The sequence below is a fragment of the Paroedura picta genome, chromosome 3, assembly GCF_049243985.1.
Source record: "Paroedura picta isolate Pp20150507F chromosome 3, Ppicta_v3.0, whole genome shotgun sequence".
NCBI classification, from domain to species: Eukaryota; Metazoa; Chordata; class Lepidosauria; order Squamata; family Gekkonidae; genus Paroedura; species Paroedura picta.
Window position 1 is genome coordinate 5,174,674 of NC_135371.1, and position 21,175 is coordinate 5,195,848.

A 21,175-nucleotide genomic window follows, 5' to 3' on the forward strand; every position below is an offset into this window, starting at 1 on the left:
TCCCCACCACCAGCCTAACTCAGTTACGGGGAAGCTGTAGAATAGGGGAATGCAGATATCTCTGGCTTTGCTGAAGGGAGCCAGGGCTCCAATGGAGCCTCTGGCAATGCATGGCCAGGTGTCAGAAGACAGTCCAGGTTCTGCTGCAAGAACCATGATGGGCCTTTGCGATGCACTACCTTCCAACACCCCTGTGTGCCTGCAGTGATTCTGGGGAAAAGGGCGGCGTGTGATGGAAGGAAACTCTGAACCACATCCTCCCAGCAGAAACACCAGTGGGCAACCCGATTTTATGCCCTCGGTGCGGAATTCGCCACAGTGGTTCTCCAGGATCTCAGGCTGAAGTCTTTCATGTCATAGGCTGCCTGGTCCTTTATAACTGGAGATGCCAGGGATTGAACCTGGACCCCTCTGCATGCAAAGCAGAAGCTCCTCCACTAAGCCACAGTCCCTGGTATATTTTCCAGTACCCATAAGGGCAGTATCGCAGTGCTGGGGTACCTGTCAAAATGCAGTATCTATACTAGAATCTTACTATAATCGTTGCAGGTTTGATTTGTTTAAAGTTAGGTGCACCAGGGCTGCCCAGCCAATCAAAGGGGGGTTGAAATTTCACCTGAAATATCTTCTCTCAAATAACAACTGGGAATCTGACCTTACCATTTGAAGAAATGCAAGTCCCCCTGATTCCAACAGAAGGGGTGGGGCTTCCATCCTCCCCCCACTCATTCTGCAAAGACATCAGATCCTCGTTTCCCTCGGAGGACCAATGCTTGGAAATCACCCTGCTGGGGCTCTTGGCTAGTTGTTCATTTTGGTGTTCAAAGACCTTTGAGAATTCGGTGCTAAGCTCACCAAAGCCATGACTTTCATTACCACTAGGAGAGTCTGATGTAAGATGCTTCTCCTCCAGACTCTTGGCAGTGGAAATAGCCAAATCTGCTCCTTTCTTAGATGCAGGAGACAGAAGTAAATGGCACCCTGAAATCTGGTAATAAGAAAGGAGAATTCTGACACATTACACACATTTGAACGTTTTCCCAAGGACTGCCTTACCGCTGATATTTTTCAAAGGGAGGCTCCCTGAAGGTTGGCCATGGAAATTCGTACAACACAAAAGTGGTAAGGCCGGCTATTAGGTGGTCTCCTCTCCGGAAGAAATTCAAGGGTTCAGGCTCATCCATGGTCCCAGTGAATGGGCATTTGGCACTCACCACCCTGCAGGCTGGAAGAAGCATCAAGAAAAGCCGAAGCAAGACCATTCTTGCCTCTGTGCACCTTTCCCCCTTCCCAGAGATGGCTGTCTGAGACTGACAGGAGTTGACCCTGGTATAACAACAGCTGCTGTCACTGGAGCCGACCTTCTCTGACTTGATCAGATTGAAAGGGATCACAAGCCTCACACTGACATAGTGTCCTCTCCTGCCAGACAACCCCTGAACATACTGGGAGAAAAGTCTTTTATGCCCCAGACTTTCCTGCCTCTTGCAAGACATTACATTACCCTGCTGTTTCTCATGTTTACATTTCTACTTTCAGAGTGAACTTTCGAGAAATCCCTGGAGCTTAGCTGGTCTACAGAATAAATCACCATGATATAGATAATTATAAGGGAAAGAATCTGCCCTGGCCTGGACTCTGTGTTTGACCACCTGTGCAGAGAGGGAGAAAACATGTTTCCAAGAAGAGGCAATTGAGTTAGGCCTAACTTTCAGGGTGAAACAACTTTCAGAAGAGATCGGCATGGAAGAAGCTCTGACCAGGGGAATGGGAGGCTAGGTTAAGACCCAGGTGGTCTTTTGCTTTCCCACTGGCTGCCACGATAACCACACCAGGAAACAGTAGAGTCATGACCCCAGAACCAGAGTTCACCTTGAGCATCCATCAGCCAGAGGAGCTTAGTGCTGCTGGGGAAAGGAGGATCCGTTTAATCACAAGGTCCCACCAGGGATGAGAAGCAGATAAGGCAGATCCAAAGTCCCATCAGACTTAAGTAAAAAGTGTTCCTTAAAGTCATGACGATCATGCTTTCTTTTCTTCCTACAACCCCCTCAATAGTTTATGCATCCAGTCTCAACTGGATTCCTATTGAATTCTATATGTTCTCAAGTTTTCTTTAAGAGATTCAACTTTATTCATTTCTCAACTTTCTTTCCATTGAGATACCCCTGAAACATTCTTCAGGCTTCGAGAAACCCCAAAAGTGGAGCAATCATGCAGAATATGGTTGGGAAGCAGAAATGTCGACATGCCCACCCAGGGCCTCTCTCCCCTCTCACTCCAGGCCTATCATTAGTCATTGGGGGTCATCAATGTTCAATCAATTTTTAAAATATCTTAAAATTTATGTATTTGGGAAACCCTTCCAGTGTCCTCTAGAAACCCAGTGTCCTCTAGAAACCCCTGCTTGAAAAAGCCAGATTCAAACCGATCATCTTTTCGAACCTCTTCAATTTGTCACTCAGTTTCCATTTTCTACTAAACAGCAAACCCTGCTGACTTCATTGAACAGCCCTGTGATTTGTAGCATTTGTCTTGTAGCGGAGTACATCAGTGACTTGCATACCCTCTTTGTAGGTGAGGGCCCTCAATGATGACTCTAAGGTGCAAGCTTTTAAAAGGGGCTGAGATCCAATTATCATGGATGGGATCTACACCTCGGGCCTCCCTTGGAGCAGGACTTGGATGCTTTGTTCCAGAGAGCCGGTCAAGTGGAGGCAGAGCAACTGGATTACAAACTCTGGAAGCAGCAGCAGAGGCTGAGTCCTGCTTCCCAGAGTGAGCACCCAGTCAGTGTCCCATCTTGAAAGGTTTTGAAGCACATTCCTTCAGTGGAGCTGTGATTGGCACCAACTAAGACTCCTTGGAAAGTGGAGGGCATGGCCACTTTGTGGCAGCGTTCCCCAAAAGAGACTAGCTTGAAGTCCACGACTAGGGTGGCTAGTTGCTTGTCCCCCGGCATAGTTCAGCAACCCAAACCAGCCCCTTGCAAGATCCCCATGGGACCCAAGCAATGGGCAATGCTGGCTCTGGTTTGCATGGAAGGCAAGACCAAAAACGTGAGGATGGGGAGGAGCAGACTTTGCCCCCGGAACTGGAAAACTTCTATGACTCGCAAAGCGAGGCACCCTTTGGTGGGTCAGATTAAGAGGGACACCGGCACCACCACAAAGGATTCTTCCCCCCCATCCTGCTACTGGCCCATTAATCAATGAAAAGATGGGTGAGAACTGGACGTTCAAATGTGTGTAGACTATCGTTGCTCCACCACACTGATAAAGCGGGAACTCGTATGCGGGTTGGAGCTTGACTGTTGAACAGGATAAACCCAAGGGACCAAGCCCTATGAAGATAGGTTGAGGGAAGGTTCAACCTGGAGAAAAGGAGGTTGATAGGTTGTCACTTGGAGGAGGGCAGGATGCTGTTTCCGTTGGCTGCAGAGGAGTGGACATGCAGTAATTGGTTTAAACTACAAGTACAACGATATAGGCTAGAGATCAGGGGAAAATTCACAGTCAGAGTAGTTCAGCAGTGGAATAGGCTGCCTAAGGAGGTGGTGAACTCCCCCTCACTGGCAGTCTTCAAGCAGAGGTTGGATACACACTTTTCTTGGATGCTTTAGGATGCTTAGGGCTGATCCTGCGTTGAGCAGGAGGTTGGACTAGATGGCTATGGCCCCTTCCAACTCTATGATTCTATGATTCTATTGTGATGAGGCAAGTAAATTGGGCTTTGATGGGAGGGCAACTAAGCTCCCAGGCAACAACCCCCCTAGTCATGACCTTTGGGGCCCATTGTGGTAGGATCTCCATGGCTATAACCCCATTGCAGGATTCTCAATCCTGCTTGGAACATACTGATTGAACCCCCACAGGCTAGAGATAGACTGGGATGAGAAAATGGTATCGTTCAACCACAGCAACTGCCACCCCCACTTCTGGTTTAACCAAACCACAGACTGTTGTGAGGGGGGTGGCAGTGGGAGAAGGTTGTCACCCAGCCCACCTGAACCCCTGGCTGCAGGCCCTAAGTTTATACTCAAAGCCCCGGGAGTCCCCCCCCCCTCCATATCGAGACTTGGCCAGAGCGTTTTCTAAGGAAGAATGTGAACAACTCCCTTCTTATAGGGCAACCGACTACACCACAGAACTCATCCCTGGGGCTCCCCTCCCAATGGCTAAACTGTATAACACGACCCGGGCCGAACTAGAAGAATTGCGCAAATTTATTGACAAAAACTTGGCATGTGCTTCATTCAGCTGGTGATTTCGCCAAAGCAGCCCCAGTGTTGTTTGCAAAGAAGAAAGATGGCACTTTCCAACTATCATACCATAAACACCATACTGAGGAGAAAAAAACAGCCCCTCCCCCTCATTAAAGACTTGCTGAGAAGTTGGGTAGTGGAAAGATCATTACCAAACTGGATTTGAGGGAGGCGTATTACCAAGTTTGGATTGTGGGAACGGATGAATGGAATACCGTTTTCAACACACCCATAGGAGAATTTGAGTACTTAGTGATGCCGTTTGGGTTATGTGGCTCTCCGGGAATATTCCTTAATGACATTAATGTTGCATGACCTTTTGTACAAGGGGGTTCTGGATGATGTGTTAATATATAGCAAAGTGGAGCGAGAACATGTTCAATTTGTCTGTAAAGTACTGAGGAGGCTTAGGGATCACAAATTGTACGCCAAATTATCCAAATGTGAATTTCACAAGTCGAAAATAGATTATCAGGGATACTGGGTGTCCACTGTGGGGATCCAAATGGATCCTGCTAAAGTGAAAGCTGTGATGTACTGCCAAGCCCTGAACATGCCACCAACTGTAATCCTTCTTAGGATTCACAAACTTCTATCTAGGTTTTTTACCCAAATTCTCAGAGTTAGCCCTCCCCCTCAATGACGTTGAAAATTAAAGGGAAGGGGCAGAAGGCCAAGAAACTGGGGGGGGGGGTGGTATTGGTCTGATGAGTGCTCATGGGCTTTCAAGGAATTGAAGTGAATGTTTATAACCGAACCCATCCTAGCCCATGCAGACATGAACCGCCCCTTTATTGTGCCTCAAATTTAGAGGTGGGGAATAGTTGCTCCATCAGGAGGAAGGGGGTGAGCTGTGGCCATGTCTGTATTTGTCCCGTAATTTCACCCTGGCTGAACGCAATTGTTACATTTGGGGCAAGGAGGTGCCTGTAGTGAAAAACGCCCTTACAGCAGGGAGGCTCTTCCTAGAAGGCTCCAAGGAACATTTTTAAGTCTGCACAACAATTTAGAAGTTCTCCAGAAACCCCAGAAACTAAACAGCAAACAGATCCAGTGGGCAGTTTTTCTACTGATTCAACTTAACCACATTCCGGGGAGATGGCATTTTCTGGCTGATGCTCTTTCCAGGTTGCCACAGCATGAATGTGAAAAAAGGTCAGGATTGACACAGTTTTCAGCCCCCACCATTTTGGACTTGCGGTACAAACTAGAAGCCAGATGCGCGTGGCTAGCCCTGCCTCCACCCCAGACTTGAAAGGGAGCGCTCCAGATGAATTCCACAAGGACTTAGCATCCAACTCTGGGACGATATGAGTTTCATTGGTGGAGCTCGGTGGTCTATGATATCATAAGGATAAGGTATATGTTCCTTCCTCTCTCAGAAAAGAATCTTGGAAGTGTCTCATGATAGTAAAGTGGCAAAGCTTTTTGGGTTCACAAAAAAATTCTTGCTGATGCATAGGCAGTTCTGGTGGCCACGGTTCCATCAGGATGTGGACGATTACATCAAGGGGTGTCCAGTTTAAACAAAAAATGAGTAATGGGAAAGCCGCCGGAGCTTCTAAACTCCCCACCAGCCCTGGGAAGTCATTTCCAAGGACTTTATTATGGACCTCCCCCCCTCCCCCCAGCTTTGGGAGAATGATAATTTGGGTAGTGGTGGACCTGCTCTCATTTTGAACTATGGAAAGTACTCGAGTCCAGTTTCCAGAGAAAGTGCCTACACTACCTAGTTCCGTGGGAATGGTTCCCGGACTCTGCTAACGAATGGGTGGACGGAGAGTATGTTGCAGTACCAGTTCTCGTAAGGAAGTTCCACGAAACATACCCTGACAAACCTCAGTCAGGTTCAAAGGGTGGAAGGTGGCCTTTATGGTGGAAAAATGTCATATGACATACTTTTCGTTCTCCCGAGTTGCCCAGGAGACTTGACTTCAGGGCCAGGTGCCCATTCTCGCTATGCTCAATCGTCTCCCTGCATTTGCATTCTTTTGTCAATTACAATCAGTCGGCTCTCCAACTACCTCCGCTGCACCTCACTGCAGGGAGCTCTGCTTTATCTGCATATGGCCTTGGTTCCCATGGGAACTGTTTGAGGGCCAGCAGGATACTTCATGGCATGTGGGATAGATCAGTCCGGATGTCTCCAGGTTTCATGCCTAAATAGTGCTGTTGATGTGAACCCCTTTTTCCCGCCTGTACTTCCAGCACTATAAAAGGCTATCCTTACTCTGTGTCTCAGTCAATGTTTCATCCTGGTATGCTTTGGGATTTCTATCATACTTTGTGAATACCTTCAACAAAGACTTTCTTCTTTCACCTGGTCTTTGGAGTCATGTGGATGACTAAGGGATGTCTAAGGGATGGTCTTGCCAATGCTACTGAAATCAAAGTCCCTGACTATAACCATCTTCAAATGCATGAGAGGCTGTCAATTAGAAGATGGAGCAGAGTTGTTTACTGTTGCCCCAGAGGGTCGGACCAGAACCAATGGGTTAAAATTAATTTAAAACAATTTTTGGCTAAACATCTGGAAGAACTTCTTGACAGCTATATTATTTCTTCAGTGGAACAGGCTTCCCCGGGAGGTAGTGAGAGCTCCTTGGGAAGTTTTTAAGCTGAGGCTGGATAGTCAGAAATCTGACAGAAATCCTGATTTTTATGAACTTAGGTAGACTGTGAGTGGGTGGGCAGGTAGTTGTGAGTTCCTGCATTGTGCAGCGGATGGGACAAGATGACCCTGGAGGTCCCTCCCAACTTGAGGATTCTCAGATAAGAGGCCGAGTTTTTGAGCTTGGCTGGATTGGAAGAAGCCTTTTTAAAAACTCCTTTAAGTTGCTTCGCCAGCAATAATGCTGGGTCCCATATAACATGAAACTAGAGCCAGTTTTGTGTAGTGGTTAGGAGTGCGGACTTCTAATCTGGCATGCCAGGTTCCATTCTGTGCTCCCTCACATGCAACCAGCTGGGTGACCTTCTGCTTGTCACAGCACTGATAAAACTGTTCTGACCAGGCAGTGATATCAGTGCTCTTTCAGCCTCACCCACTCCACAGGGTGTCTGCTGTGGGGAGAGGAAAGGGAAGGCGACTGTAAGCCGCTTTGAGCCTCCTTTGGGTAAGGAAAAAGCGGCATATAAGAACCAACTCTTCTTCTTGGCTATGAAAGCAATAAAAAGAAGTTGATTTGTCACCCCCAATGCATCCACTAGCTTGCAGCATGTTCAATGAGTCAGATTTGTTAAATAGTTAAGGTTTCTCACTGAAAAAGCAAGCATAAGATTATTTTATTTCTATTTCATCTTCTAGACAACCACTCTCAAGTGGCTCATGGCGGTTTACAAGAATCACCTGCACCACAAACCCCCGTAAAAGAACAATTCAACCCCAATGACATTCATTAAAACCCCAGTACAAACCACCCCATGACAGCAACCACTCTCTCCTGCCGCCTGGGCTCAACAGAGCTTCTGATACCAATGCCTCAGTGGGACCATCTGAACAGGAGCCTGATCACACACAACACAGGTTTAAAATGCAAAATGAACAGTTATGATATCTCCATGTTCATGGCTTTGAGGAACCCGAGCAAGTGGAAAAGTCTTAATAAACCTGTTCTAAATAAACAAATCAATGAGACAGCAGGTAATCTTTCCCTCTATTGATGCAAAAACTCATATTAGACAAGATGTTCTACAGTATTGAATAAGTATAGAGGAACACAAGTTAACTGGGAACCAGGTTGAGCTCAAAAACCATTATTACAGAAATTAGGTGTTTCCATAACTGTATTGTAAAATATTTGAGGTCATGATTTGTGATTCTCAAGTTGGATGTAAAGAAAATTTCCATCAGTAATATACCAGAGAGTTAATTTGAAGAGTCCATTTTATGGACAACACTGGTTTAAAATGAAAAATATCAGCAGAGATTCAACTTCCATCTGGAACTTTCCTCCTGAGATGTTCCTTGATATTCAGACCAGACCTCATTACAATGATGTAACATTTTGGGATGAAGATGCAGCCCAACAGTCCAGCACTGGAGGCCAAAATGGAGAAGACCTGCACGGCGACCATGTATTTCCCCTTGGTGCTCAGGTAGGTGGGCACAAAGGATACCCAAACACTGCAGAAGACCAGCATGCTGAACGTGATCAGCTTGGCTTCATTGAAGGCCCCAGGAAGCTTCCTAGCTAGGAAAGCAACTATGAAGGAGATGGCAGCCAGCAAGCCCATGTAGCCCAGGGCACCATAAAACATGGCCACAGAACCTTCATTGCATTGCAATATGATCTGTCCATGCTGGGAGTGCATGTCAGACTCTGGGAAAGGGGGAGAGATGCCCAGCCAGAGGGCACAGAAGCCAATTTGAACAGTGGAACAAGAAAGGACAATGGACTTTGCCAGAGTCTTCCCCACCCATTTCCTCATCCTGTTCCCTGGTTGGGTGACCATGAATGCTACCACCACAGTGATTGTTTTAGCCAACACAGAAGAGACAGCGACTGAGAAGATGGTGCTGAAAGCTGTTTGTCGGAGAAGGCAGGTCACCCTCCTTGGCTGACCAATGAATAGAAGGCAGGACAGAAAGGAAAGCAGGAGTGAGATGAGAAGAATGAAGGTGAGGTCTCGGTTGTTGGCTTTGACTATCGGCGTGTTCATATTTCTAATGAAGACTCTTAGAATTAGAAGTGTGGCTATGGACAAGAACAGGACCAAAGTGATGAAGGTAACCCCCAAAGGCTCCTCATAAGAAAGGAAAGTCACCTCTTTGGGAATGCACTGAGTGTGGTCAGGGTTGGGATATCGATCTTCTGGGCATTTGGTGCAAAGATTTGCATCTGGAAGGGAAAAAAGAGACTTCAGCATCATATTTATCTAATTCATGTCCACCTCAAAATGGATTCCTTTCATTCCAGAGAGCCAAATTCCATCAGGGTGAGATTGTTTTATTTATTTATTTATATTTAATATAATTTTATAGTACTAACTGTTGGCTCTGTCTTTGGGTTTCGTTATCAATGGGGTGGAATGTCACCAAGAGGACTTGAAGGATCAACTGGGAGGTGGTCCCTATGTCACTCACCCAATCAGGATCATCATTTAGGATGGCCAACGTTTTTTTGGCTTCAGACAGACTTCTGTTCAAAAGTCACCGAAATCAAAAAGAGGACTGAGTGAAAGAACCAGTTACGCAGGAGAAAAACAGGTGCTCATGGGGAGATGGACATCTTTGCAAGGCAGCATTGCTGGTTCAACCTGGATATCCCCACCACAAGGGGTTCCTGGGGGATCAAAACAAACCTCCCTCAGATTGGGAGAACTGCTGACAACTCCTGTTACCTTGATAGGCCTCAGCTTTGATATAGGGCTGAGAGCTCTAGTAGAAACAAATAGCTGAAATTATGCCAATGAGAAAACCATGACTTGAGGATTGTGTGTGGAGGGTCCCTTTCAGTGAGAAATATATGGAATTCTCCCACTATATCCTCACACTAAACCAGTAAATGCACAGGTGGCCCAAAATCATTCAGCTACCATCTTGATGATATCAACGGGTCGAAGGATCCAAGGAGACATATAACAATGCTTACAGTTGTGTCCTCAAACTCCAATGAAGCTGGATTTGACTGACAGAACTGACCCTGCAGGTGACGGACCGCCGTGTACAGCTTTGCACTAACAAAATCACCCATCTATCACTTGTGTGACATCAACAGATTGCAGGATCCAATGAGACTACAGAACATTTGAGGGATACGTGACATTGCTTATAGTTGTGTCCTCTAAGACTCCAATGAAGCCTGATTTGCCTGACAGAACTGACCCTGCAGATGAAGGACCACCATGTGTGGCATTGCACCAACAACTGTACGCTACTCCCCTATCCTTTCCTCTTCACCTCTTTGATAATTGGGGGAGGGATGGGATTTTTAGCCGTCATGTTAGTAGATTGATGTTTTAATGGGAATTTTAATGGGATAAGTTGTTGTGACCCGCCTCGAGCCTGTTGGGAGAGGCGGGAAATAAATCTAATAATAATAATAATAATAATAACAACAACAACAACAACAACAACAACTGGGAATACCACTGAAAACAACAAGATCTGATGGACCTGACCTCGTCACACTCGCCAGGAATTACCCAGAAAACCCTCCCCAGGAGATCTTTCCCTTGAAAACTGGAAAAGAACGATTCATCCACAAAATTCTAGAACAATGCTGAGATTCTTTCCTCCATAGCCAGGAGGACGTCCTTTTGTCCCGTCACCCACCTTCCTGATAGGAGATGGTTCCTTCCCCACACAGAGAACAGTCAAAGCAGCAAATGGGCTTCCCTTCCAGGGCCACCTTCACATATCCAGGGAGGCAGCTTTTGGTACACCTGGAATCAGGCAGCGTCTGCAGACAGAGACAAGGAGTGTTATCCGGGGAAAGGAGGACTGGTTCACTGGAAAATCAGAGTCCAGAAGCACCTTTAAGACCAACAAAGATTAATTCCAGGCGTGAGCTTTCGAGTGCAGGCACTATTCCTCGGACTATGAACTACCATCATGATAGTGGGAATATAAAGCAAAAGTTAATTCTGTTAAATTACTCACAGTGTCACAACACTTTGATAACTATTGCTTAAAATGAAAGGCTCAGAAGTCTCCCAAGGAGGTCTTATGGATGACACTATATCGATTTTGGTTATTGGTTATACAACCAATCTCCCCACCTGCTTGTACCAGGGGGGCCACACAATAGCTCCCTGATCCAGGATCAACTTCACCTCCCCCGAGGCTTGTTTTTCGATGCTCCCAACTTTGATGCTCCGGAAGGAAAGGTTGGTCAACATGATCATGTTCACAATGTCCAAGTTGGCTTCCAGGGCCCCGTTTTCACCCACATCGATTCCACCCACAGAAGAGTTTTGAAACTGGTAGCGCCTCAGGAAAGGATGAAGCTGGAATTACAGGAAAATGCAATGTTGACAAGACAGAAGACTCTTGTACAAACTCATTGCAACTGTGCTTTTCTTCCTACTCGTCAGTTTGATACATTTGGAGCTTCATAGTAAGCTTTCCTCTGCATAAGCAACGTGGAAGATATCTAGTAGAATATGAACCGGCTTTGCCAGTTGTGAAGATCTTTTCTGTAAAGAGGTGGGAATGCGAGGTCCCAAATGTGATTGTGGTGCAGCCTGCCACACTATTTTCCTTCTTTCAAAGGAAAATATCATGCTTTTCAGGGCGATAAAATCATAGAATCATAGAGTTGGAAGGGACCTCCTGGGTCATCTAGACCGACCCTGTGCACTGTGCAGGACACTCACAACCCTATCGCTCATCCACTGTAACCTGCCACCCCTTGAATCTTCACAGAATAAGCCTCTCTGTCAGATGACTATCCAGCCTCTGTTTAAAAATGTCCAAATATGGAGAACCCACCACCTCCCGAGGAAGCCAGTTCCACTGAGAAACTGTTCTAACTGTCAGGAACTTCTTCCGGGTGCTTAGGCGGAATTTCTTTCCAATTAATTTCATGCCATTTGTTCTGATCCATCCCTCTGGGGCAAAAGAGAACAACTCTGCTCCATCCTCTACATGGCAGCCTTTTAAATACTTGAAGATCAGATCACCTCTCAGTCATTTCCTCTCTAGGCTAAACAGACCAAGCTCCCCCAACCTTTCCTCATTCATCTTGGTCTCCAAACCCCTCACCATCTTTGTTGCCCTCCCCAGGACATGTTCCAGTTGGGCTACATCCTTCTTCAACTGTGGTGGCCAAAGCTGAACACAGGACCCCAAGTGAGGCCGAATCAGAGCAGCGTAAAGCGGACGTGACGGAGTTTTTGTACTATCCCCAGGTGCTATGGAGTAGATATTAGTATTTAGGAGGGCCCAATCTGTGTGTATGAGCCTCTTGTGGCGCAGAGTGGTAAGGCAGCTGTCTGAAAGCTTTGCTAATAAGGCTGGGAGTTCAATCCCAGCAGCCGGCTCAAGGTTGACTCAGCCTTCCATCCTTCCGAGGTCGGTAAAATGAGTACCCAGCTTGCTGGGGGGTAAACGGTAACGACTGGGGAAGGCACTGGCAAACCACCCCGTATTGAGTCTGCCATGAAAACGCTAGAGGGCGTCACCCCAAGGGTCAGACATGACTCGGTGCTTGCACAGGGGATACCTTTACCTTTTTAATCAGTGTGTATAACCATCCTGCCTACCTGACTACATATATTGCAGTATTACATACTTCCTGTGTGTAATCTTGGTATATGAGAAATACGGGAAATAAAGAATAACAAAAAATGATTAACAGGAGCACATCTCCACCTAACAACAACTGAAGCACATTCAGTTCAGAGGGAATAAGTAGCTGAAGGCTCCATGGTAGACTAAGGGCCCAAATGTGCATCTCCCCAGTCCCAGGCGAATATACGAACCACTCAGCTGTGTTGGCCCTCCATGAAATGTTGCACAGCCAGGCCTCACCCTCAGATCTAGAGGGACATCCCTGCACATCGTGGATCATAATTTATGCTGGTTAATATAAAAAATCAACCACCAGAGACCCTGGACCACCCAAGAATTTCTCCAATCATGATGTCTATTCCGAATTCCTCACTATTTGGGCAAAATAATTAAACTGAGCATAAATGTGTTTTTGAAAAAATTGTGTTGTGAGTTTCCTGCGTTGTGCAGGGGCTTGAACTAGATGACCCTGAAGAAGAAGAGTTGGTTCTTATATTCCACTTTTCTCAACGCGAAGGAGTCTCAAAGCAGCTTACAGTCACCTTCCCTTTCCTCTCCCCACAACAGACACCCTGTGAGGGAGGTAGGCTAATAGAATCTTGATATTCCTGGTTGGTCAGGATAGATTTATCAGTGCTGTGGCGAGCCCAAGGTCACCCAGCTGGTTGCACACGGAGAAGTGCGGAATCAGACCTAGCACACCAGATTAGAAGTCCGCACTCCTAACCACTACACCAAACTGGCTCTCTGGAGATCCCTTCCAGCTGTATGATTCTATAATTGTCTTTATGATCATTTAATTTGTGCACCACCATTCTCATTTGGAGTCGCGATGGTTCATAGAAATAAAACCACATAAACAGTCAAATACAATAACATAATAAGAATACAATAAAATATAGTACTAAAGCGCAGTGAAAGGAATGGATGGTGTAGTGGGTAATACAAGATGGCAAACTCTCAATATGGCAAACTGCGGATACTATGATTCTATGAGGGTATTCCCCAAGAGAGTCAGATGCTAGACGTGCCTCAGACAACCATCTTAGACTAGATGCACAATAATCCTTTCAAAGAGAAACTGCTGATTGGTATTCTTCATTCACAGGGTAATGGATACCTGCCAAGGCTGGATTCGCTCATGTTCTCCTGTTCTTCTTCCAGCCCTCATTGTCCTCTCAGACCTGGAGGAGTAGGCAGCATGTAAGGCACGTGCCACTGCCTGGATGGAGGAGTAAATATTGTACGCCCTGGGAGGAAGGAGTTCTTTGAGGACCTTCCAGGCACTGTCTTGCAGCCCCTCTTGCTCCCTGTATCTCACGTGGCTTCTCCTAGAAATAATGGGCTTTGAGTAGACACGATCAAATCCTCTATCCAGAAAATCTATCAAAAGGGGGTGACATGCCTGTGAATAGAGAGACATCCCTCTTTTCTTTGCCTGGATCTTGATGGAGAGAGATCCATGCATAGGGAACTTAAAAAGGAAGGAGTCACACAGCAAGCTGAACAGGTTGTCCAGCAAAAGTGTTGTGATCCAAATTTTACTTTCTCTGACTAGCATGGCATCGTCAGTAAGAGATGAAATCTTCAAGATATATTATAGAGATATATGTTCCATAAAACACGTACACGTTGACTTGGTTGTGACTGAGGAATGACCTCAAGCGCTGCCTTCTTTCTGTTGACCAAGTATGGGCATAAAAGCCCTCAATGGATACCCTCTCTTCAAAGGCAATGCAGATCCCGCTCTTGAGCATGAGAGGGGTCAAGGTGCTCTTGAACTTCTCCCCACTGTCATTGTCTGAAGCAAGGAGACCAACCCACGTCCATCGGAAATGCAGGAGCAACCTGACAATTCCCCGGTATTGGACTTCTTCCGGTGGAACCAGTTGGTAGAAAAAAGGAAACTGACTTTTATCCTTAAAAACAAGCAGATCTGAGTCATGACTGACCTAGTGGGGAAAAGGACACATTCGGATTTCATCACATTCAATAAGTGTCAGTGAAAAGCAAAGTACCTCATACAGTTCTATGATGATGATCCCAAAAAGAACCCCTCAAAGGCAGGGATCTGTTTCAGCCCAGACCTTTTCTAAGAGAGATTTCACCCTCTGTTGGGGGCCATTTCATTGGGGGTGAGGGTCTGACATTGCAGCATCCCAAGTGGAGGGGGGGATTGTGTCCTATGATTGAACTCATCCCCTAACAACCCAAGACCTGTAACCACCACTAGATAATTGGTTAAGAATCCCTGGAAACAACATTGAAGTTTTAATTCGGAAAAAAACGCTAATGTAAACTTAGACTCAAACTAAAGCACATTGATATGTGTATTGATATATGCTTTAGGATGCTTAGGGCTGATCCTGCGTTGAGCAGGGGGTTGGACTAGATGGCCTGTATGGCCCCTTCCAACTCTATGATTCTATGATATACAAATTTCTTCTTCACAAAATATCTTTTGTTCCAAAGGGTTCTTCTGAAGACTGTCCATTTTTGTAGAGATAGTTTATTTTTTCTCTCCCTGCTGCTCCCCAAGTCCACAAAGTCTGTTGTAAAATCTTGTAAAATCATCTACAGAGGGATGCAGATGACCACAAGATGACCTGAATCCTCTCTCAATTCCCTCTCAACTCTCCTGAAAGCTAGTTCTATACCAGAAACTTTTTGATGTCCACCCAGGTATCTTTAGAGATATGGCCCCATCCTAGATTCCTACCTGAGGGATTTTGTAGGTGCTCAGGAGTGTTGGAATGTGAGTGGAGGAGACAGAATAAGACGCTTCAAGAACAGCCAACAGATTATTCTGTCTGCCACATTGGTAGTTTGGAACAGTCTCCTCGGCAGAGGATAGCAGGTCTATCAAAGCACCATATGTCAGCCTGGGATGGACCATGTTCTCGTAGGTGGTGTATCCCAGGGTGATATTTTTCGGTAACAGCCTGGGATTCTGGTTGACCTCTTGAATGGCTAATGAGAAGGCAAGGAGGTGCCATTTTGTCGAGAATTCCCTGCCAAAAAACACATATCCAAATCTACACATTGTCTAGGGATGCCATAAACGTGGGCCTTACTGAGGCCTTACCTAGTATGGGCAGAATCTGTTGTGATGGTTTGCAGTGATGATCACACAAAGTGGGTTAATTGACGGCAGCTAAGAGAGGGAGTATATATGAGCAGAGTTGACGCTATCCTTTAGTGAACCAGACCTCTGCTGTATCAAAGTCAGGACTGTCTACAAGTATTGACAGGCGGATTCCGCACGGAGACAATACCCCGACTCATCAACCGTTCCTGCCACTCCCAATGCTGGAGTACCTGTACAAATGCAGTATCCTCTTTCTAAAGTTTGAGTAACTTTGATTTGTTTAAAGTCAGGCACGCCAGGGACACCCAGCCAGTTAAAGGGGGGGGGGTTGAAATTTCACCTGAAACATCTTCTCTCAAATAACAACTCGCAATCTGACCTTGCGCTTTGAAGTCCCTCTGATTCCAACAGAAGGGATGTGGCTTTCCTCCTCCCCCACTCACTCCTCAAGGACAGTCATCAGGTCCTCGGTTTGTCTTGGAAGAACAATGCTTACAATTCATCCTGATGGGGCTCTTGGCTGGTTGTTCATTTTGGTGTTCAAAGACCTATGACAATTCGGTACTGAGCTCACCAAAGCCATGGCTTTCATTGGAGAGGCCCATGTAGGATGCTTCATCCCCAGACTGTTGACAGTGGAAAACAGCCAAATTTGCCTACTTCATAGATGCAGGACAAAGAGGCAAACAGCATACTGAAATCTGGTATTAAGAAAGAACCCAGAATTCTGTCCCATCACATACATTTGGAAGTTTCCCCAAGGACTGACTTACCATGTCTTACTTAGAAAGGGAGGTTCCCTGAAGGTTGTTGATTCAAGTTTCGTATTCACAAAAGTGAGAAGCCCGGCAATGACGTGGTCTCCTGTCCGGAAGACATTAAAGGGATCAATCTCATCCATGGTCCCATTGAATGGGCATTCGGGACTCACCACCCTGGAGGCTGGAAGAAGGAGCAAGAAAAGCCAAAGCAAGACCATTCTCTGCCCGTGTGCACCTTTCCCCTTTTCCCTCCCAGGAGCCGGCTCTCAGAGACTGCCAGAAGAGGCTTCCCCTGGCTTGATCAGACTGGAAGGGAAGGATAACTAGCATCACACGGACACATTGTCCTCTCTCCCCAGACTACCCCTGAACACCTTGGGATAAAAGTCTTTTATGCACCAGACTTTCCTGCCTGTTGCAAGATATTACATCACCCTGCAGTTGGTCCTCCTGTTTACATTACTGGTTTCAGAGTGAACTTTCGAGAAATCCCAGGAGATTGCTGATCTACAGAATAAATCACCATGATATTGATAATTATAAGGGAAAGAATCTGCCCTGCCCTGGACTCTGTGATTGACCACATGTGCATCCAGAGAGAAAAGATGTTTCCAAGAAGAGACAATTGAATTAGGCCAAACTTTCCAGGAAAACAACTTTCAGAAGAGGTCGGCATGGAAGAAGCTCTGACCAGGGGGATGGGAGGCTGGGTTAAGACCCAGGGGTCATTTGCTTTCCCACTGGCTGCCATGAGAACCACACCAGGCAACAGTAGAGTCATGACCCCAGAACCAGAGTTCACCTTGAGCATCCATCAGCAAGAGGAGCTTAGTTCTGCTGGGAGAAGGGAGGTCCTTTTATCCACAAGGTTCCACCAGGAATGGCCAGTTGCCACCTTGAGGAGCAGATGAGACAGATCCGAAGTCCAATTAGACTTTAGTACTAGCACTAGTCCCTTGGAATGCAGGGCGAACAAACCAGTCAGTCCTAGAGCTCAGCCCTGCCTGCTCCTTAGAAGGCCGGATCCTGAAGATGAAACTTAAATACTTTGGCCACCTCATGAGAAGGAAGGACTCCCTGGAGAAGAGCCTAATGCTGGGAGCGATCGAGGGCAAAAGAAGAAGGGGACGACAGAGAATGAGGTGGCTGGATGGAGTCACTGAAGCAGTCGGTGCAAACTTAAATGGACTCCGGGGAATAGTAGAGGACAGGAAGGCCTGGAGGATCATTGTCCATGGGGTCAACATGGGTCGGACACGACTTCACACTGAACAACCTCCTCATCTGCTGCTTGAAATGGCAGAAGAGAGCAATACACCTTATATGTATTGCGCTTCTGCCTGTCATTCAATTCAGGCAACCAATCCTCTATTCCCATATATTAAAGGTCCTGTGATGCCCACTATTTTGTTTTTAAATTCATATTTCTCCGTTGCTATGCCTATGCTTCTAATCATAGGTTACATGAACAGGTTACATGAACAGAACCCCTTATTGGATTTTTTAAAAGAAATGCTTAGGGGATCATGAGTCCTGATATCTTTAAATATTAATCTCATTCCTGATAGGGGGGGGGGCTTTAGGGAGGCACGCGTTATGTTACAACTATGGAAAAAATTCTTCTATTTCTATCATCACCTGCACACTTTTACACCTATTAGTTGCTCCCTCGAGTCAGCTATTTTTAAAAAGACGTTCCTGTTCCCAGGAACAAGGGAGAGGGAGCAGTGGGTGAGCGCGTGATGAGGCAGGAGCATTTAGGGCGTTTGAGTCTCCACACCTTCCCTCTGATGGTTGCCTACTGGTTACTGTCCTGTACAATGTGCTGAATAGGTTGGTGAATCCACTTTATATGATTCCCCAACTCATAAATGGAGGATGTAGAGAGCCGGTTACTGCCCAGATGCTGGATGTTGCCCTCCCCTGACTGGTGGAAGTGCTCGTTATAAGATTAAAGAACCATTTCAGTGGTTCCTCGGTGGAATAGGCTTCCTCAGGAGGTAGTGAGTTCAACTTCTTGGGAAGTTTTTAAGTAGTGCTTCCGATACCAATGCCTCAGGGGAACCATCTGAGGGGAAGCCGGATCTTCACGCACAACACAAGTTTAAAATGAAAAATATCTCAAGAGAATCAACTTCCCTCTTGACCTTTCACCCTGAGATGGTCCTTGATATTCAGACCAGACCTGATTACAATGATGTAACATTTGGGGAAGAAGATGCAGCCCAGCAGCCCAGCACTGGAGGCCAAGATGGAGAAGACCTGCACGGCGACCATGTATTTCCCCTTGGTGCTCAGGTAGGTGGGCACAAAGGACACCCAAACACTGCAGAAGACCAGCATGCTGAAGGTGATCAGCTTGGCTTCGTTGAAGGCCCCAGGAAGCTTCCTGGCCAGGAAGGCCACTGTGAAGGAGATGGCAGCCAGGAAGCCCATGTAGCCCAAGGCACCATAAAACATGGCCACAGAACCTTCATTGCATTGCAATATGATCTGTCCATGCTGGGAGTGCATGTCAGACTCTGGGAAAGGGGGAGAGATGCCCATCCAGAGGGCACAGAAGCCAATCTGAACAGTGGAACAAGAAAGGACAATGGACTTTGCCAGAGTCTTCCCCACCCATTTCCTCATTCTGTTCCCTGGCTGGGTGGCCATGAAGGCCACCACCACAGTGATTGTTTTAGCCAACACAGAAGAGACGGCAACTGAGAAGATGGTGCAGAAGGCTGTTTGTCGGAGAAGGCAAGTCACCCTCCTTGGCTGGCCGATGAATAGAAGGCAGGACAGGAAGGAAAGCAGGAGGGAGATGAGAAGAATGTAGGTAAGGTCTCGGTTGTTGGCTTTCACTATCGGTGTGTCCATATATTGAATGAATATTCCTAGAATTAGAAGTGTGGCTATGGACAAGAACAGGACCAAAACGATGAAAGTAACCCCCAAATTCTCCTCATAAGAAAGGAAAGTCACTTCTTTGGGAATGCACTGAGTGTGTTCTGGATTGGGGTACTGATCTTCTGGGCATCTGGTGCAACTCTTTGCATCTGGAAGGAAAATGAGAGACTTCAGCATCATATTGATATAATTCATATCCACGACATAGTGGACTCCTTTGCAATCCATAGAGCGAAATTCCATCAGGGTGAGATCTGGGGGTTTTGTACCTTTGTAGTAATAACTGTCCATTCTCTTTTTGGATTTCATAGTTACTGGGGTGGAATGTTACCAAGAGGACCTGAAAGATCTACAGGTAACAGGATCCAAGGGGACATGTAACAATGCTTACAGTTTTGTCCTCAAACACCAATGAAGCCTCATTTGCCTGAGAGAACTGACTGTCATGGATGCCTTCCTGGTACCGCCAGGTGCTCTTCACTTGACTCCTCTGATCCCCACCCTCGGATCCTAGGCCAGTGGGTATTTCTGTGCTTCCCCCTCCCACCTGCTCATCCCACAGTTTATAGCCTACACCAGGGGTAGTCAAACTGCGTTCCTCCAGATGTCCATGGACTACAATTCCCATGAGCCCATGCCAGCATTCACTGGCAGGGGCTCATGGGAATTGTAGTCCATGGACATCTGGAGGTCCGCAGTTTGACTACCCCTGGCCTACACAGATGGCTTTCCCGTTGTGGGGAGAATTCCTTATCGCTCTCCAGCCTTGGTTCCCCCTGATTGTCTTCCTTCAAGGCTGTCCTTCTCGGAACCCAAAACAAGAGATGGGGAAATTGCTTTAACACCTCTGCATATCAAAGGACGCTCTGATCCTACTTTCCTGTGTGAATGCCCGATTCCTACCTATGCTTGTCTCTTGCCTTGCCCCATTTCCATGGCCCAGGTATATAGGTCTTGCCGCCCCCTACCACGGTGTCTCCGTCAAAGTTTCCTGTCTGTGAACATGTGAAGAGAATAGCTGAACTTATCCAATAAAGACTTTATACTTAAAGCTTCGTCCTGAAGCCCGAGAATGATGTCTGCGGAGTGAGTTTGCTGGAGTTCAACCACTTGGTTCCTGACAGTGCCCCCTTCTATATATAGGCCCCGGGGGGCTATTCCTTCTTATCACTTCCAATGCTCTTCTGTACCTGCCATGCTTGATCTCTGAGCTGCTTTAATGAATCCTTCAAAAAAGACCATTCCTTGTGTGTGGATCTAGCCCGTGGTTCTTGACACTGACCCTGCAAATGAAGGACCACCTTGTGCGGCATGGCAAACACAACCATGAATGCCACTGAAAGCCACAAAGGCTGATGGAGATGAAGTGCTCTTCACACTCACCAGCAATTACCCAGAAACCCCTCCCCAGGTCTGTTAGAGAGAGTAGGGTGCAGACTTCTAATCTTGCAAGCTGAGTTCAGTTCTTCGCTCCCCCAAATGCAGACAGTTGGGTGACCTCGGGCTTGACACAGCACTGATAAAGCTGTTCTGACCGAGCAGGAATATCAGGGCTCTCTCAGCCTCACCTCCCTTCACAGGGTGCCTGTTGTGGGGAGAGGAAAGGGAATGCGACTGTAAGCCGTTTTGAGACTCCTTTGGTTAGAGAAAAGTGGCACATAAGAACCAACGCCTCTTCTTCTTCAGCTTTCCTCTAAAAACTGGAAAAGCAAGGTTAGTGCATGAAATTCTAGAACAATGCTGAGAAAATTTTTAAAAAAACTGACCCTTGGCTCCGTAGCCAGGAGAACATCCTTTTCCCCCCTCACCCACCTTCCTGAGAGGAGATGGTTCCTTCCCCACACAGAGAACAGTCAAAGCAGCAAATGGGCTTCCCTTCCAGGGCCACCTTCACATATCCAGGGAGGCAGCTTTTGGCGCACCTGGAATCAGGC

At 46.6% G+C, this 21,175-nt stretch overlaps 2 protein-coding genes across 6 annotated transcripts; both read right to left on the reverse strand.

Annotated features, from left to right (window-relative positions):
• Nucleotides 1-7,601: 7,601 nt before the first annotated feature.
• LOC143834034 (vomeronasal type-2 receptor 26-like) lies at nt 7,602-18,461 on the reverse strand. 5 transcript variants are annotated; one of them, XM_077330556.1, is made up of 5 exons: nt 16,362-18,461; nt 13,621-15,511; nt 10,988-11,215; nt 10,542-10,668; nt 7,602-9,105 (listed from the first exon to the last, which is right to left on the reverse strand). In XM_077330556.1, exons 2-5 carry the CDS (start codon nt 14,059-14,061, stop codon nt 8,195-8,197), a joined length of 1,707 nt encoding a protein of 568 aa, XP_077186671.1. In that variant the 5' UTR covers nt 14,062-15,511; nt 16,362-18,461; the 3' UTR covers nt 7,602-8,194. The 5 variants fall into 5 exon arrangements, with proteins under 5 accessions (XP_077186671.1, XP_077186672.1, XP_077186670.1 ...); XM_077330557.1 differs by having other exon boundaries at nt 13,621-14,419; nt 15,220-18,461; XM_077330555.1 differs by having other exon boundaries at nt 13,621-14,452; nt 15,220-18,461.
• Nucleotides 18,462-18,477: 16 nt separating this feature from the next.
• LOC143834090 (vomeronasal type-2 receptor 26-like) lies at nt 18,478-21,171 on the reverse strand. The gene has a single exon (XM_077330678.1). The coding sequence runs from the start codon at nt 19,548-19,550 to the stop codon at nt 18,480-18,482; it is 1,071 nt and encodes a 356-aa protein (XP_077186793.1). The 5' UTR covers nt 19,551-21,171; the 3' UTR covers nt 18,478-18,479.
• Nucleotides 21,172-21,175: the final 4 nt, after the last annotated feature.

Coding starts and splice junctions, on each gene's coding strand:
- LOC143834034 (XM_077330556.1), bottom strand. CDS start 14,061: ATGCTAGTCAGAGAAAGTAAAATTTGGATCACAACACTTTTGCTGGAC. Junction 11,216..13,620: donor AGCGAATCCAGCCTTGGCAG/GTATCCATTACC, acceptor CTGTAATTCCAG/CTTCATCCTTTCCTGAGGCG. Junction 9,106..10,541: donor AACCATCTCCTATCAGGAAG/GTGGGTGACGGG, acceptor TTTCCCTTCCAG/ATGCAAATCTTTGCACCAAA.
- LOC143834090 (XM_077330678.1), bottom strand. CDS start 19,550: ATGAAATCCAAAAAGAGAATGGACAGTTATTACTACAAAGGTACAAAA.